Source organism: Nerophis ophidion, linkage group LG03 (genome assembly GCF_033978795.1).
Source record: "Nerophis ophidion isolate RoL-2023_Sa linkage group LG03, RoL_Noph_v1.0, whole genome shotgun sequence".
In the NCBI taxonomy this organism is placed as follows: domain Eukaryota; kingdom Metazoa; phylum Chordata; class Actinopteri; order Syngnathiformes; family Syngnathidae; genus Nerophis; species Nerophis ophidion.
The window spans coordinates 84,472,914-84,491,049 of NC_084613.1; the positions used below are offsets into that span (position 1 = coordinate 84,472,914).

General features: G+C 31.5%; 2 protein-coding genes across 2 annotated transcripts in view; one reads left to right on the forward strand and one right to left on the reverse strand.

Moving 5' to 3' along the window:
- LOC133548664 (mitochondrial 2-oxodicarboxylate carrier-like) overlaps positions 1–5,670 on the forward strand; it is a 79,906-nt gene extending 74,236 nt beyond the window's left edge. The window contains exons 9-10 of the mRNA XM_061893638.1: positions 4,430–4,482; positions 4,560–5,670. Coding sequence (XP_061749622.1) covers positions 4,430–4,482; positions 4,560–4,621 — 115 coding nt within the window. The 3' untranslated portion in view covers positions 4,622–5,670. The remainder of the gene's footprint in view (positions 1–4,429; positions 4,483–4,559) is intronic.
- The window catches only part of LOC133550149 (mitochondrial 2-oxodicarboxylate carrier-like), a 631,183-nt gene that overhangs the window by 379,838 nt on the left and 233,209 nt on the right, over positions 1–18,136 (reverse strand). The gene's annotated exons all lie outside the window — the stretch shown is intronic.

Below are 18,136 nucleotides of genomic sequence, written 5' to 3' on the forward strand. Positions count from 1 at the left end.
CTGTGGATATAACAGTCTAATGCACTGTGGATGTAACAGTCTAATGCACTATGGATGTAACAGTCTAACACACTGTGTATGTAACAGTCAAATGCACTGTGGATGTAACAGTCTAATGCACTATGGATGTAACAGTCTAACACACTGTGTATGTAACAGTCTAATACGCTGTGGATGTAACAGTCTAATGTGCTGTGGATGTAACAATCTAATGCACTGTGGATGTAACAGTCTAACACACTGTGTATGTAACAGTCAAATTCACTGTGGATGTAACAGTCTAATGCACTATGGATGTAACAGTCTAACACACTGTGTATGTAACAGTCTAATACGCTGTGGATGTAACAGTCCAATGCGCTGTAGTTGTAATAGTCTAATGTGCTGTGGATGTAATAATGTAATGCGCTGTGGATGTAACAGTCTAATGCACTGTGGATGTAACAGTCTAATGCACTGTGGATGTAACAGTCTAATGCACTGTGTATGTAACAGTCTAACACACTGTGTATGTAACAGTCTAATACACTGTGGATGTAACAGTCTAATGCACTATGGATGTAACAGTCTAACACACTGTGTATGTAACAGTCTAATACGCTGTGGATGTAACAGTCCAATGCGCTGTAGATGTAATAGTCTAATGTGCTGTGGATGTAATAATCTAATGCGCTGTGGATGTAACAGTCTAATGTGCTGTGGATATAACAGTCTAATGCACTGTGGATGTAACAGTCTAATGCACTATGGATGTAACAGTCTAACACACTGTGTATGTAACAGTCAAATGCACTGTGGATGTAACAGTCTAATGTGCTGTGGATGTAATAATCTAATGCGCTGTGGATGTAACAGTCTAATGCACTGTGGATGTAACAGTCTAATGCACTGTGGATGTAACAGTCTAATGCACTGTGGATGTAACAGTCTAACACACTGTGTATGTAACAGTCGAATACACTGTGGATGTTACAGTCTAATGCACTATGGATGTAACAGTCTAACACACTGTGTATGTAACAGTCTAATACGCTGTGGATGTAAGAGTCCAATGCGCTGTAGATGTAATAGTCTAATGTACTGTGGATGTAATAATCTAATGCGCTGTGGATGTAACAGTCTAATGTGCTGTGGATATAACAGTCTAATGCACTGTGGATGTAACAGTCTAATGCACTATGGATGTAACAGTCTAACACACTGTGTATGTAACAGTCAAATGCACTGTGGATGTAACAGTCTAATGCACTATGGATGTAACAGTCTAACACACTGTGTATGTAACAGTCTAATACGCTGTGGATGTAACTGTCTAATGTGCTGTGGATGTAACAATCTAATGCACTGTGGATGTAACAGTCTAACACACTGTGTATGTAACAGTCAAATTCACTGTGGATGTAACAGTCTAATGCACTATGGATGTAACAGTCTAACACACTGTGTATGTAACAGTCTAATACGCTGTGGATGTAACAGTCCAATGCGCTGTAGATGTAATAGTCTAATGTGCTGTGGATGTAATAATCTAATGCGCTGTGGATGTAACAGTCTAATGCACTGTGGATGTAACAGTCTAATGCACTGTGGATGTAACAGTCTAATGCACTGTGTATGTAACAGTCTAACACACTGTGTATGTAACAGTCTAATACACTGTGGATGTAACAGTCTAATGCACTATGGATGTAACAGTCTAACACACTGTGTATGTAACAGTCTAATACGCTGTGGATGTAACAGTCCAATGCGCTGTAGATGTAATAGTCTAATGTGCTGTGGATGTAATAATCTAATGCGCTGTGGATGTAACAGTCTAATGTGCTGTGGATATAACAGTCTAATGCACTGTGGATGTAACAGTCTAATGCACTATGGATGTAACAGTCTAACACACTGTGTATGTAACAGTCAAATGCACTGTGGATGTAACAGTCTAATGCACTATGGATGTAACAGTCCAACACACTGTGTATGTAACAGTCTAATACGCTGTGGATGTAACAGTCTAATGTGCTGTGGATGTAACAATCTAATGCACTGTGGATGTAACAGTCTAATGCACTATGGATGTAACAGTCTAACACACTGTGTATGTAACAGTCAAATTCACTGTGGATGTAACAGTCTAATGCACTATGGATGTAACAGTCTAACACACTGTGTATGTAACAGTCTAATACGCTGTGGATGTAACAGTCCAATGCGCTGTAGATGTAATAGTCTAATGTGCTGTGGATGTAATAATCTAATGCGCTGTGGATGTAACAGTCTAATGCACTGTGGATGTAACAGTCTAATGCACTGTGGATGTAACAGTCTAATGCACTGTGTATGTAACAGTCTAACACACTGTGTATGTAACAGTCTAATACACTGTGGATGTAACAGTCTAATGCACTATGGATGTAACAGTCTAACACACTGTGTATGTAACAGTCTAATACGCTGTGGATGTAACAGTCCAATGCGCTGTAGATGTAATAGTCTAATGTGCTGTGGATGTAATAATCTAATGCGCTGTGGATGTAACAGTCTAATGTGCTGTGGATATAACAGTCTAATGCACTGTGGATGTAACAGTCTAATGCACTATGGATGTAACAGTCTAACACACTGTGTATGTAACAGTCAGATGCACTGTGGATGTAACAGTCTAATGCACTATGGATGTAACAGTCCAACACACTGTGTATGTAACAGTCTAATACGCTGTGGATGTAACAGTCTAATGTGCTGTGGATGTAACAATCTAATGCACTGTGGATGTAACAGTCTAATGCACTATGGATGTAACAGTCTAACACACTGTGTATGTAACAGTCAAATTCACTGTGGATGTAACAGTCTAATGCACTATGGATGTAACAGTCTAACACACTGTGTATGTAACAGTCTAATACGCTGTGGATGTAACAGTCCAATGCGCTGTAGATGTAATAGTCTAATGTGCTGTGGATGTAATAATCTAATGCGCTGTGGATGTAACAGTCTAATGCACTGTGGATGTAACAGTCTAATGCACTGTGGATGTAACAGTCTAATGCACTGTGTATGTAACAGTCTAACACACTGTGTATGTAACAGTCTAATACACTGTGGATGTAACAGTCTAATGCACTATGGATGTAACAGTCTAACACACTGTGTATGTAACAGTCTAATACGCTGTGGATGTAAGAGTCCAATGCGCTGTAGATGTAATAGTCTAATGTGCTGTGGATGTAATAATCTAATGCGCTGTGGATGTAACAGTCTAATGTGCTGTGGATATAACAGTCTAATGCACTGTGGATGTAACAGTCTAATGCACTATGGATGTAACAGTCTAACACGCTGTGTATGTAACAGTCAAATGCACTGTGGATGTAACAGTCTAATGCACTATGGATGTAACAGTCTGACACACTGTGTATGTAACAGTCTAATACGCTGTGGATGTAACAGTCCAATGCGCTGTAGATGTAATAGTCTAATGTGCTGTGGATGTAATAATCTAATGCGCTGCGGATGTAACAGTCTAATACATTGTGGATGTATAGTCTAATGCACTGTGGATGTATAGTTTAATGCACTGTGGATGTAACAGTCTAATACATTGTTGATGTATAGTCTAATGCACTGTGGATGTATAGTTTAATGCACTGTGGATGTAACAGTCTAATACATTGTGGATGTATAGTCTAATGCACTGTGGATGTATGGTTTAATGCACTGTGGATGTAACAGTCTAATACATTGTGGATGTATAGTCTAATGCACTGTGGATGTATAGTTTAATGCACTGTGGATGTAACAGTCTAATACATTGTGGATGTATAGTCTAATGCACTGTGGATGTATAGTTTAATGCACTGTGGATGTAACAGTCTAATACATTGTGGATGTATAGTCTAATGCACTGTGGATGTATAGTTTAATGCACTGTGGATGTAACAGTCTAATACATTGTGGATGTATAGTCTAATGCACTGTGGATGTATGGTTTAATGCACTGTGGATGTAACAGTCTAATACATTGTGGATGTATAGTCTAATGCACTGCGGATGTAACAGTGTAATGCGCTGTGGATGTAACAGTCTAATGCGCAGTAGATGCAACAGTCAAATTCTCAGTGCCCCCCCCAGTATGGTGGAAGGTCTGAGAGGGACTGGACATTATGGATGTGGACTATGTCAACATCTTTCTGTCAAGCCAACTCCTCAATGTTGTCTGGTGGGCAGCTTAGGACGGAGTCAGCTCTTTCGCTGAGTATGTTAATGCACATACATGTTCTGCACATTCTGTACAGTGCAGCGTGTTCCACTTGCTTGCACACATTATGCACTCCACAAGTACCTGCAAAGGCCTGCTGCATATACTTCAAGTGCAATGTACTCAAATACATGTTTGCATACAGTATTTTATGTTGTGTATTTCTTTATGCAGGTACTTGGCACTCTATAAGGGTTTGGTGCCAAAGATAATGAGACTCGGGCCGGGTAAGACCCTTAAATTGTTTTTCTTTACATCCTGTTTGGTTGTTTTGTTTACATTGAAACAATGTCCGACCCCCCAGGTGGCGCTGTGATGCTGCTGGTCTACGAGTATGTGTCCGGGTGGCTGCAGAGGAACTGGTAACCACGCCAAAGACAAACAACAACAAAAAGCTACTGTAATACCTGCAGTAGCCTGAAGTCTTTATGAAGTATCTTAGTGAGCATTCATCCAAATAGAATATGCTGACATTGCAGTTTGGACCTACAGATTGCTTTTAATACCAAATATTGTATTTTTAATACCAGCATTTCAGTATTTTCAATACTTAAAAAAAAAACAAAAAAAACTTTAAATAGCTTTATTTCAAGAAGTGCAGAGATCTTAACAGCCATAAAATGTAATGTATGCATACTGTACGCATCGCCATATTTGCACTGTCAATCATACGTGATTGACACATCATGTGTATATGTATATATATATATATATATACATATATATATGTATATATATATATATATACATATATAAGCATATATATATATATATATATGTATAAGCACATATATATTATGTATATATAGTATATATACTGTATATATATATATATATATACAATATTTATTTATTGTATATATACATATATATTATGTATGTATATATATATATATATATATATATATATATATATATACATATACATATACATATACATATACATATACATAGTCAAGGTTTCTGGGGTAGAGCAGAATATACGTTAGGTCAGGAGAAAAACACAGAGGCTATTTCATCCCGACAAGCCTGTTTCGCAGGTTTCCCTGCTCTTCGGGGGATTTCATTGAAGTGTGAAGGGACACGTCAATGAAATCCCCGGAAGAGCGGGGATACCTACGAAACTGGCTCGAAGTGTGAAGGGACACTTCAATGAAATCCCCTGAGGAGCAGGGAAACCGGCGAAACAGACTTGTCGGGATGACATAGCATATATATATATATATATATATATATATATATATATATATATATATATATATATAAAATATACACACGCACAGGAGGAGAGAACCGATATAGAGCAGCAGTATTCGGTTTAACTGTCTATCGGGATCGATCAGAACCATTTTTTTTCTCAATTTGTATGAATTTTTTCTGATGCATGACTTGATAAAAGATTGACAAAAATGCTACTTTTGATCACTGGCTGGGAGTTTTCTTCACATGGCTTTGGTCCTGATGTATGTTTCCACTGCAGCACTTTTACCCTGTTTATTGTCAGGCTCCTCCCCTTTTCAGGATTGGGGGGCGGGGCATCGTCATGAAAAAACACAAAGTCGAAGGTCGGTGGATTTTTGTCGTTTGGAGAAGGAAGTTTGAGAGTGTCAACAAAAAATGACAGTGAGAAAAGTTACGGGGTAAAGGTTGAAGATCGAGGCTGCTTAGCTAAATATCCGCACTTAAGTGGGGTTTCAAAAGTTTTAGGTACGCAATCGGTTAAAGATCGGACTCAAAAAAAAAAAGATATTTGTTAAAACGGTTGAAGTTGGTGTGGATTTTGTTGTTAATCCAAATGTGTATTTTCCCGTTTAAATGATACAATTTTTAACAAACTCAACAAATGAAAAAGTACTCCTTCGGGAGTATCTTATTAGCAACGTCAGCGATAACTAAAAGATCGCAGGAAAACGTGTGGAAAAATGCAACCGATCTTTTCGATGAGGTTTGGAAAAAACATCATAGTTGGTGTGGATTTGTGTATTTTCCGCGTTTTTACCTAAAAGAAAACGAGTAAATAAATAAAAAATCTGAAGAAAATATTGTATTGAAAAAGAAATGTAATCCGATCTTTTTGCTGAGTTTCGTTAAGAAGGTTGTGTATTTTTTCATATTTTCCTTTTTTTTTGTTTTAAAACCATTGTTTTTACAAAAAACTAAACTAATGAAAAAGAAAAGTACTTATTTGGGAGTGACGATATGCTTTATTTGTTACTTTTATCTACTCTTTTGTCAGCAACGTCAGCGATAACTAAAAGATCGGAAGAAAACATGTTGAAAAATGCAACCGATCTTTTCGCTTATCTTTGGAAAAACATTGTAGTCTGTGTGGATTCTTGGAGTTTCCAGGGTTTTACCAAAGTAAAATGAGTAAAAAAAAGAAAAAGATTGAAAGAAAACATTGTATTAAAAACAAATGTAATCCGATCTTTTTGCTGAGTTTCGTTAAGAAGGTTGTGTATTTTTTTATATCATGCATTTTTTTTTGTTTTAAAACCATTGTTTTTACAAAAAACAAAACTAATGAAAAAGAAAAGTACTTATTTGGGAGTGTCGATATGCTTTATTAGATTTTTTTATCCATTCTTTTGTCAGCAACGTCAGCGATAACTAAAAGATCGGAAGAAAACGTGTTGAAAAATGCAACCGATCTTTTCGCTTAGCTTTGGAAAAAACATCATAGTTGGTGTGGATTTGTGTATTTTCCGCGTTTTTACCTAAAAGAAAACAAGTAAATAAAAAAAAAATCGGAAGAAAACATTTTATTGAAAAAAAAAATGTAATCCGATCTTTTTGCTGAGTTTCGTTAAGAAGGTTGTGTATTTTTTCATATTATGCATTTTTTTTGTTTTAAAACCATTGTTTTTACAAAAAACAAAACTAATGAAAAAGAAAACTACTTATTAGGGAGTGACGATATGCTTAATTTGATACTTTTATCGACTCTTTTTTCAGCAACGTCAGCGATAACTAAAAGATCGGAAGAAAACGTGTTGAAAAATGCAACCGATCTTTTCGCTTAGCTTTGGAAAAAACATCATAGTTGGTGTGGATTTGTGGATTTTCCGCGTTTTTACCTAAAAGAAAACGAGTAAAAAAAAAAAAATCAGAAGAAAACATTGTATTGAAAAAGAATGTAATCCGATCTTTGTGCTGAGTTTCGTTCAGAAGGTTGTGTATTTTTTCATATTAGGCATTTATTTGTTTTAAAACCATTGTTTTTACAAAAAACTAAACTAATGAAAAAGAAAAGTACTTATTTGGGAGTGACAATATGCTTTATTTGTTACTTTTATCTACTCTTTTGTCAGCAACGTCAGCGATAACTAAAAGATCGGAAGAGAACGTGTTGAAAAATGCAACCGATCTTTTCGCTTAGCTTTGGAAAAAACATTGTAGTCTGTGTGGATTTTTGGATTTTCCAGGGTTTTACCAAAGTAAAACGAGTAAAACAAGAAAAAGATTGAAAGAAAACATTGTATTAAAAACAAATGTAATCCGATCTTTTTGCTGAGTTTCGTTAAGAAGGTTGTGTATTTTTTCATATCCTGCATTTTTTTGTTTTAAAACCATTGTTTTTACAAAAAACAAAACCAATGAAAAAGAAAAGTACTTATTTGGGAGTGACGATATGCTTTATTTGTTACTTTTATCTACTCTTTTGTCAGCAACGTCAGCAATAACTAAAAGATCGGAAGAAAACGTGTTGAAAAAGGCAACCGATCTTTTCGCTTAGCTTTGGAAAAAACATCATAGTTGGTGTGGATTTGTGTATTTTCCGCGTTTTTACCAAAAATAAAACGAGTAAAAAAAGAAAAAGATTGAAAGAAAACATTGTATTAAAAACAAATGTAATCCGATCTTTTTGCTGAGTTTCGTTAAGAAGGTTGTGTATTTTTTCATATCATGCATTTTTTTTGTTTTAAAACAATTGTTTTTACAAATAACCAAACTAATGAAAAAGAAAAGTACTTATTTGGGAGTGACGATATGCTTTATTTGTTACTTTTATCTACTCTTTTGTCAGCAACGTCAGCGATAACTAAAAGATCGGAAGAAAACGTGTTGAAAAATGCAACTGATCTTTTCGCTTAGCTTTGGAAAAAACATCATAGTTGGTGTGGATTTGTGTATTTTCCGCGTTTTTACCTAAAAGAAAACAAGTAAATAAATAAAAAATCGGAAGAAAACATTTTATTGAAAAAAAAAATGTAATCCGATCTTTTTGCTGAGTTTCGTTAAGAAGGTTGTGTATTTTTTCATATTATGCATTTTTTTTGTTTTAAAACCATTGTTTTTACAAAAAACTAAACTAATGAAAAAGAAAAGTACTTATTTGGGAGTGACGATATGCTTTATTTGTTACTTTTATCTACTCTTTTGTCAGCAACGTCAGCGATAACTAAAAGATCGGAAGAAAACGTGTTGAAAAATGCAACCGATCTTTTCGCTTAGCTTTGGAAAAAACATCAGTTGTGGTGGATTTGTGTATTTTCCGCGTTTTTACCTAAAAGAAAACCAGTAAATAAATAAATAATCGGAAGAAAACCTTTTATTGAAAAAAAAAATGTAATCCGATCTTTTTGCCGAGTTTCGTTAAGAAGGTTGTGTATTTTTTCATATTATGCATTTTTTTGTTTTAAAACCATTGTTTTTGCAAAAAACAAAACTAATGAAAAAGAAAAGTACTTATTTGGGAGTGACGATATGCTTTATTTGTTACTTTTATCTACTCTTTTGTCAGCAACGTCAGCGATAACTAAAAGATCGGAAGAAAACATGTTGAAAAATGCAACCGATCTTTTCGCTTAGCTTTGGAAAAACATTGTAGTCTGTGTGGATTTTTGGATTCTCCAGGTTTTTACCAAAAATAAAACGAGTAAAAAAAGAAAAAGATTGAAAGAAAACATTGTATTAAAAACAAATGTAATCCGATCTTTTTGCTGAGTTTCGTTAAAAAGGTTATATATTTACTAATATAATGGATATTTTTGTTTTAAAACCATTATGTTTTTACGAAAAACAAATTAATGAAAAAGAAAACCACTTCTTTGGGAGTGACGATATGCTTTATTTGATACTTTCATGTACTCTTTTTGTCAGCAACGTCAGCGATAACTAAAAGATCCGAAGAAAACCTGTTGAAAAAGGCAACCGATCTTTTCGCTTAAGTTTGGAAAAACCATCTTAGTCGTTGTGGATTTGTGGAGTTTCCAGGTTTTTACCAAAAAGAAAATGAGTCAAAAAAGAAAAAGATTGAAAGAAAACATTGTATTAAAAACAAATGTAATCCGATCTTTTTGCTGAGTTTCGTTAAAAAGGTTATATATTTACTAAGATAATGGATATTTTTGTTTTAAAACCATTATGTTTTTACGAAAAACAAATTAATGAAAAAGAAAACCACTTCTTTGGGAGTGACGATATGCTTTATTTGATACTTTTATCTACTCTTTTTTTTCAGCAACGTCAGTTATAACTAAAAGATCGGAAGTTTTTTCCAAACTTTCGCTTAAGTTTGGAAAAAACATCTTAGTCTGTGTGGATTTGTGGATTTTCCAGGTTTTTACCAAAAAGAAAACAAATAAAAAAGAAAAATATCGGAAGAAAACATTGTAATGAAACGTGTGACTGCCATCTTATTGCGGTCTACACATATCTCTCATGTGTGACTGCCATCATATGGCGGTTGACACATTTCTCTTATGTGTGACTGCCATCATATTGCATTCTACACGTATCTCTTATGTGTGACTGCCATCATATTGCATTCTACACGTATGTCTTATGTGTGACTGCCATCATATAGCGGTTGACACATTTCTCTTATGTGTGACTGCCATCATATTGCATTCTACACGTATCTCTTATGTGTGACTGCCATCATATAGCAGTTGAAACATTTCTCTTATGTGTGACTGCCATCATATTGCATTCTACACGTATCTCTTATGTGTGACTGCCATCATATTGCATTCTACACGTATCTCTTATGTGTGACTGCCATCATATTGCATTCTACACGTATCTCTTATGTGTGACTGCCATCATATTGCATTCTACACGTATCTCTTATGCGTGACTGCCATCATATTGCATTCTACACGTATGTCTTATGTGTGACTGCCATCATATTGCATTGTACACGTATCTCTTATGTGTGACTGCCATCATATGGCGGTTGACACATTTCTCTTATGTGTGACTGTCATCATATTGCATTCTACACGTATCTCTTATGTGTGACTGCCATCATATTGCATTCAACACGTATCTCTTATGTGTGACTGCCATCATATTGCAGTCTACACGTATCTCTTATGTGTGACTGCCATCTACTGGTCACACTTATCATGTACCAAATAAAATAGCTCCGAGGTTGGCAAACACAACCAGAATTATTCCGTACATTAATTAGGCGCACTGTCGAGTTTTGAGGAAATGAAAGGAGGCCCCAAATTCCCCGCGTACCTCGCCGCTCGTAAATCACGCGCGTTCTAGAATCTTCTTCTCCCTCCCTTTGATTTATCCTTCACACCTTTTCTTCCCGTACCTCCCGGCGTCATATTTCCATCGTGCGAGCCAAAGTCATTACCGATAAAAACGCTTCCTCCGTTCCCTTAGATCCGGGGTCACCAACACCAGGTCGCCCGTAAGGACCAGATGAGTCGCCCGCTGGCCTGTTCTAAAAATAGCTCAAATAGCAGCACTTACCAGTGAACTGCCTCTATTTTTTAATTTTATGTATTTACTAGCAAGGTGGGCTCGCTTTGCTCGACATTTTTAATTCTAAGAGAGACAAAACTCAAATAGAATTTGAAACTCCAAGAAGTGAATTGTATTTATATAGCGCTTTTCTCTAGTGACTCAATGCGCTTTACATAGTGAAACCCAATATTTAAGTGACATTTAAACCAGTGTGGGTGGCACTGGGAGCAGGTGGGTAAAGTGTCTTGCCCAAGGACACAACGGCAGTGACTCGGATGGCGGAAGCGGGAATCGAACCTGCAACTCTCAAGTTGCTGGCACGGCCGCTCTACCAACCGAGCTGAACCGCCCCATAAAAAAATATTTCACTTGTTTAAATAAATTAATTATTTTTTTTAATTTTGCTTCTTAAAACTTTCAGAAAGACAATTTTAGAGAAAAAATACAACCTTAAAAATGATTTTAGGATTTTTAAACACATATACCTTTTTACCTTTTAAATTCCTTCCTCTTTTTTCCTGACAGTTTAAATCAATGTTTAAGTATTTTTTTTATTGTAAAGAATAATAAATACATTTTAATTTAATTCTTCATTTTAGCTTCAGTTTTTTCGACGAAGAATATTTGTGAAATATTTCTTCGAACTTATTATGATTAAAATTCAAAAAAAAATATTCTGGCAAATCTAGAAAATCTGTAAAATCAAATTTAAATCTTATTTCAAAGTGTTTTGAATTTTATTTTAATTTTTTTTATTCTGGAAAATCTAGAAGAAATAATGATTTGTCTTTGTTAAAAAATATAGCTTGGTCCAATTTGTTATATATTCTAACAAAGTGCAGATTGGATTTTAACCTATTTAAAACATGGCATCAAAATTCTAAAATTAATCTTAATCAGGAAAAATTGCTAACGATGCTCCATTAATTATTTTTTTTATTTATTCAAAAAGATTCGAATTCGCTAATTTTTCTCTTCATATTTTTCGGTTGAATTTTGAATAGTAAAGAGTCATAATTGAAGATAAACTACCGTATTTCCTTAAATTGCCGCAGGGCATATAGTACGCGCCTGACTTGAATTACTGCCTGGTCAAACTCGTGACACTTTCCCTGTCATCATTTTCAAAATGGAGGAGGCTGATTTCAATACCGGTAATTTGAAATCAGCATAAAGGCAAGAAGATTAAGAGCTATTCAGTAGGATTTAAGGTCCAAATTTACATCACACTCAAATTTTTACTGCATACCTTTGGTAAGTGCCGGAGTGAGAACAGGTTTTAAAATAATTAGCGCATGCTTACTTTTACCACATGCCTTTGGTAAGCACAGGAGTGAGAAGAGGTTTTGAATTAATTAGCGCCCCGGCGGCAATTCGAGGAAATACGGTATGTTTCAAAATTTAATTTTCTTTTTTTGTTTGTTTTTTTTTACCATTTATTCTCTACAAAAAACCTTCCATAAAAGGAAAAGAAAATGTACAACTGAATGACCCATTTTTTAATGTATACAGATTTATTTATTAAAGGTAAATTGAGCAAATTGGCTATTTCTGGCAATTTATTGAAGTGTGTATCAAACTGGTAGCCCTTGGCATTAATCAGTACCCAAGAAGTAGCTCTTGCTTTCAAAAAGTTTGGTGGCCCCTGCCTTAAAGCGACATTTTGGGGCTTTTTCGCAACATGTGTTGAGGAGTAAAGAATGGACACCTCACCTTGGCTCCCAAAAGAAACACCTTCCTGACCCCGCCCACCCCCCTGCCCTTCCTGGCGGGTGGACAGAACCAGAGCCGGAGCAACGGTCCGTGACCACTGCATGCGGGGAGGAACACTTTCCAAGTCAAATGAGGCCCCGCGTGGCCACCATGTTGACACTGTGGCACACGGCGGCTGTCTCACCTCCCCCAGGTGAGCCCGGCAGGTGAGGCCTTCTCCACTTCCTGTTTGAGCTACACGCTCCGACGTGTCTTGTCACATTATTTATAACCTCCTCCGTAGTAGTTTTGCGTACGACCTCAGAGACCTCATCTTGCCTCGGCATGTAAAACAGTGACGCTGTAATTTACTATTTTTGGCACACCCCCTGAATGCATCTTATTGGAAGCAACAGTATTATGGTTATTGATGTATTTGTTTAGAATATATTTTAATGAAGCTTATGCATTACTAAAAGCAAATTAAGATATTTTTGGGCAGAATCATTTTATGCTATATACTCCTTAAAACAAACATGTTTTATTATTGATTTTTTTTAAGTCACTATATTAATTTGTCATATTAAAACAATTTAACTTTTTCAGGAGCTTTTAACTCCAAAAATAAAAGAAAAAAATGTGGAAAAATACTAATTGTATATCTATATTGATATCCTTGTTGGACGTATATTTTAATAATAATTCTTACATATAATTAAAAGAAAGTTGGGTAGTTTTAGGCAGAATATTTTTTTAATATAAATACATGTGCATAAATATTTATTATATAACTATTTTAAATGTTAAAAAAAAAAGTGTTTGAAATTATTAAACACATTTTTTCAGTGATAATCCTACACTTTATACAAAGTCATATTTTTCATATTAAATTAATTTAATATGCTTTTTCAGGACTGTTTAACTTTTAAAATGAAATAGAAAAACGTAGACAAATATTAATTGAATAACTATATTGATACATTTGTTGTAAATATATTTTAATAATTAAAATCCTATATATTATTAAAAATGTGTTTAAATAATTAAACATATTTTTTCATTGATAATCCTAGAATTTATACAAAGTAATATTTTTCATATTAAAGCATTTTAACTTTTTCAGGATCTTTTATTCTTAAAATGAAACAGAAAAAATTGGAAAAATATTAATTGTATATTTATATTAATTTCCTTGTTGTACATATATTTTAATAATTAATTCTTACACATAATTAAAAGCAAGTGTATGGTTTTGGGCAGAATATTTTTTTTATATAAATACATGTGCATAAATTTTCAATATATACCTATATTAAATATTTAAAAAATGTGTTTAAAATTATTGAACATTTTTTGGCAGTGATAATCCTACAGTAATATTTTCCATATTAAATTAATTTAGTATGCTTTTTCAGGACTGTTTGACTTTTAAAATGAAATAGAAAAACGTAGACAAATATTGATTGCATACCTATATTGATACATTTGTTGTAAATATATTTTAATAATTAAAATCCTATATAAATTATTAAAAATGTGTTTGAATCATTAAAAATATTTTTTTATTGATAATCCTAGAATTTATACAAAGTAATATTTTTCATAATAAAGCAATTTAACTTTTTCAGGATCTTTTATTCTTAAAATAAAACAGAAAAATGTGAAAAAAATAATTATTTTATATCTATATTGATATACTTGTTGTACATATATTTTCATATTTAAATCTTACATGTAATTAAAAGCAAGTTGATGGTTTTAGGCAGAATCATTTTTTCAAATAAACACATATAGGCAAAAATATTCATTATATAACTATATTAAATATTTTTGGGCAAAAATATTCATTGTATAACTATATCAAATAGTTTTTTAAAAATGTGTTTAAAATTACTAAACATATTTCGTCAGTGATAATCCTACACTTTATACAAAGTAATATTTTTCATATTAAAGCAATTTAATATGGTTTTTCAGGACTGTTTAACTCCTAAAATTAAATATAAAAACGTAGACAAATATTATTTGCATACCGGTATTAATACATTTGTTGTAAATATATTTTAATAATAAAAATCCTATATATTATTAAAATGTGTTTAAATCATTAAACATATTTTGTCATTGATAATCCTAGAATTTATACAAAGTAATATTTTTCATATTAAAGCAATTTAATAGGCTTTATCAGGATCTTTTAACTCTTAAAATAAAAAATTAAAACGTGGAAAAATATTAATTGCATAAATATATTGATATCTTTGTTGTAAATATATTTTGATAATTAAAATCCTATATATTATTAAAAACTGTGTTAAAATAATTAAACATATTTTGTCATTGATAATGCTACACTTTATTCAAAGTAATGTTTTTCATTTTAAAACAATTTAATATGCTTTTTTGACTCTTAAAATAAAATAGAAAAACGTGGACAAATATTAATTGCATACCTGTATTAATATATTTGTTGTAAATATATATTTATTAATTATAATCCTATGTGTGCTGTTTTTAAGCAGAATCATTGTTTGTCTTCTACCCCTTAAGACAAACATAAATAAATATGCAAAAATATTTATTGTATACCTATACTAAAATATTTTTAAAAAGGATTTAAATCATTAAACATATTTTGTCAATCATAATACTATACATTTTATACAAAGTAAGTATATATATTTTTCATATTAAAGCAATTGAACTTTTCGAGGATCTTTTCATTCTTAAAATAGAATAATTTGAAAAATATAATTGGATACCTATATTGATATATTTGTTGTAAATATATATTTATTAATTATAATTCCTATATTATTTAAAAAATGTGTTTAAATCATTAAACACATTTTTTCATTGATAATCCTACACTTTATACAAATTAATATTTTTCACATTAAAGTAACTTAATATGCTTTTTCAGGATCTTTTAACTATGAAAATAAACTAAAAAAAAAAACGTGGACAAATAATTGCATACCAATATTGGTATATTTGTCGTAAATATATTTTAATTATTCAAATCTTATATATTATTAAAAAATAATCTTTAAATAATTAAACATATTTTGTCATTGATAATCCTACACTTTATACAAAGTAATATTTTTCATATTAAAATAGTTTAATATACTTTTTCAGGATCTTTTAACTCTTAAAATTGAATAGAAAAAAGTGGAGAAATATTAATTGCATATGTATATTGATATCTTTGTTGTTAATATATTTTAATAATTAAAATCCTATATATTATTTTAAAAAAAATTTAAATCATTGAACATATTTTGTCAAAGATAATCCTGCACTTTATACAAAGTAATCATTTTCATATTAAAGCAATTATATATGCTTTATCAGGATCTTTTTAACTCTTAAAATAAAATAGAAAAAGGTGGATGAATATTAATTGCATACATATATTGATATCTTTGTTGTAAATATATTTTAATAAATAAAATCCTATGTATTATTAAAAACTGTGTCAAAATCATTAAACATTTTGTCATTGATAATCCTACACTTTATACAAAGTAATATTTTTCATATTAAAACAATTTAATATGCTTTTTCAGGATCTTTTAACTCTTAAAGTTAAATAGAAAACGTGGACAAATATTAATTGCATACCTATATTGATATCTTTGTTGTAAATAAATATTTATTAATTAAATTACTATATATCATTAAACATTTTTTTAAATAATTACACATATTTTGTCATTGACAATCCTAAAATTTATCAAAAGTAATATTTTTAATATTAAAGCAAATTAATATGCTTTTTCAGGAACTTTTAACTCTTAAAATTAAATAGAAAACGTGGGAAAATATTAATTGCAAACCTATATTGATATCTTTGTTGCAAATAAATATTTAATAATTAAATTCCTATATATTATTAAAAAAAATGTTTAAATAATCAAACATATTTTGTCATTGATAATCCTAGAATTTATAAAAAGTATTATTTTTAATATTAAAGCAATTTAATATGCTTTTTCGGGATCTTTTAACTCTTAAAATTAAATAGACAAATATTAATTGCATACCTATATTGATATCTTTGTTGTAAATATATTTTGATAATTAAAATCCTACATATTATTAAAAAATGTGTTTAAATCATTAAACACATTTTTAAAGTGTAGGATTATCATTGACAAAATTATTAAATATATGTTTGTTGTAAACATACATTTAATAATTAGAATCCTATATATTATTAAAAACAATTTGATGTTTTTAGGCAGAATCATTGTTTATCTTCGACCCCTTAAGACAAACATAAATAAATATGCAAAAATATTAATTGTATACCTATATTCCAATATTTTGAAAAAAAAGTATTTAAATCATTAAACATATTCTATCAATGATAATCCTATACATTTTATACAAAGTAAGTATATCTATTTTCATATTAAAGCAATTTAATATGTTTTTTCGGCCTGCATTATTTGTTTTACCTCTAAAATAAAATGGAAAAATGCCCAAAAATACTAATTTTGTTCCTTAGTTGATGTTTAGTTTAGATAAAATATTTATATATGGTAAAATCATAATTTTACGTATTTTTCAAAGTTTTTTTATATTATTTCAGCATTTTTAAAATAAAACTGATGTTTTCAACATATTTGAATATGTTAGAATCATTACCCTATATTTTTGTATTTATTTTAAAGTATTTATTATTTTAGTACAGCATTTTAGCATCTCTTTACTCAAATAAGATCATAATTTACAAAAATATAGCAAAAATATTCATTTTAAATCAACCAAAAGCCAAATGAAAGCAATTTAATGTTTTGTTTTGTTTTTTTGGCCTGCATGGAGCATTTGTTTTAAACGTAAAATAAAATTAAAAAAATGTCCAAAAATAATAATTGTGTACCTTAATTGATGTTTAGTATAAATAAAATAGTTGTACATGATAAAACCCTAATTTTATGTATTTTTCAAAGTTTTTTCATATTATTTCAGCATTTTTAAAATACAATTGATGTTTTCAAGTGAAGTGAAGTGAATTATATTTATATAGCGCTTTTCTCTAGTGACTCAAAGCGCTTTACATAGTGAAACCCAATATCTAAGTTACATTTAAACCAGTGTGGGTGGCACTGGGAGCAGGTGGGTAAAGTGTCTTGCCCAAGGACACAACGGCAGTGACTAGGATGGCGGAAGCGGGAATCGAACCTGCAACCCTCAAGTTGCTGGCACGGCCGCTTTACCAACCGAGCAACATATTTGAATGTTAGAATCATTACCCTATATTTTTGTATTTATTTCAAAATATTTAATACTATTAGTACAGCATTTTAACATCTCTTTATTCAAATAAGAACATAATTTACTAAAATATTGCAAAAATATTCATTTTAAATCAACCAAAAGCCAAATGAAAGCAATTTAATTATTTTTTTTTTGGCCTGCATGCAACATTTGTTTTACCCTTAGAATAAAATAAAAAAATGTCCAAAAATA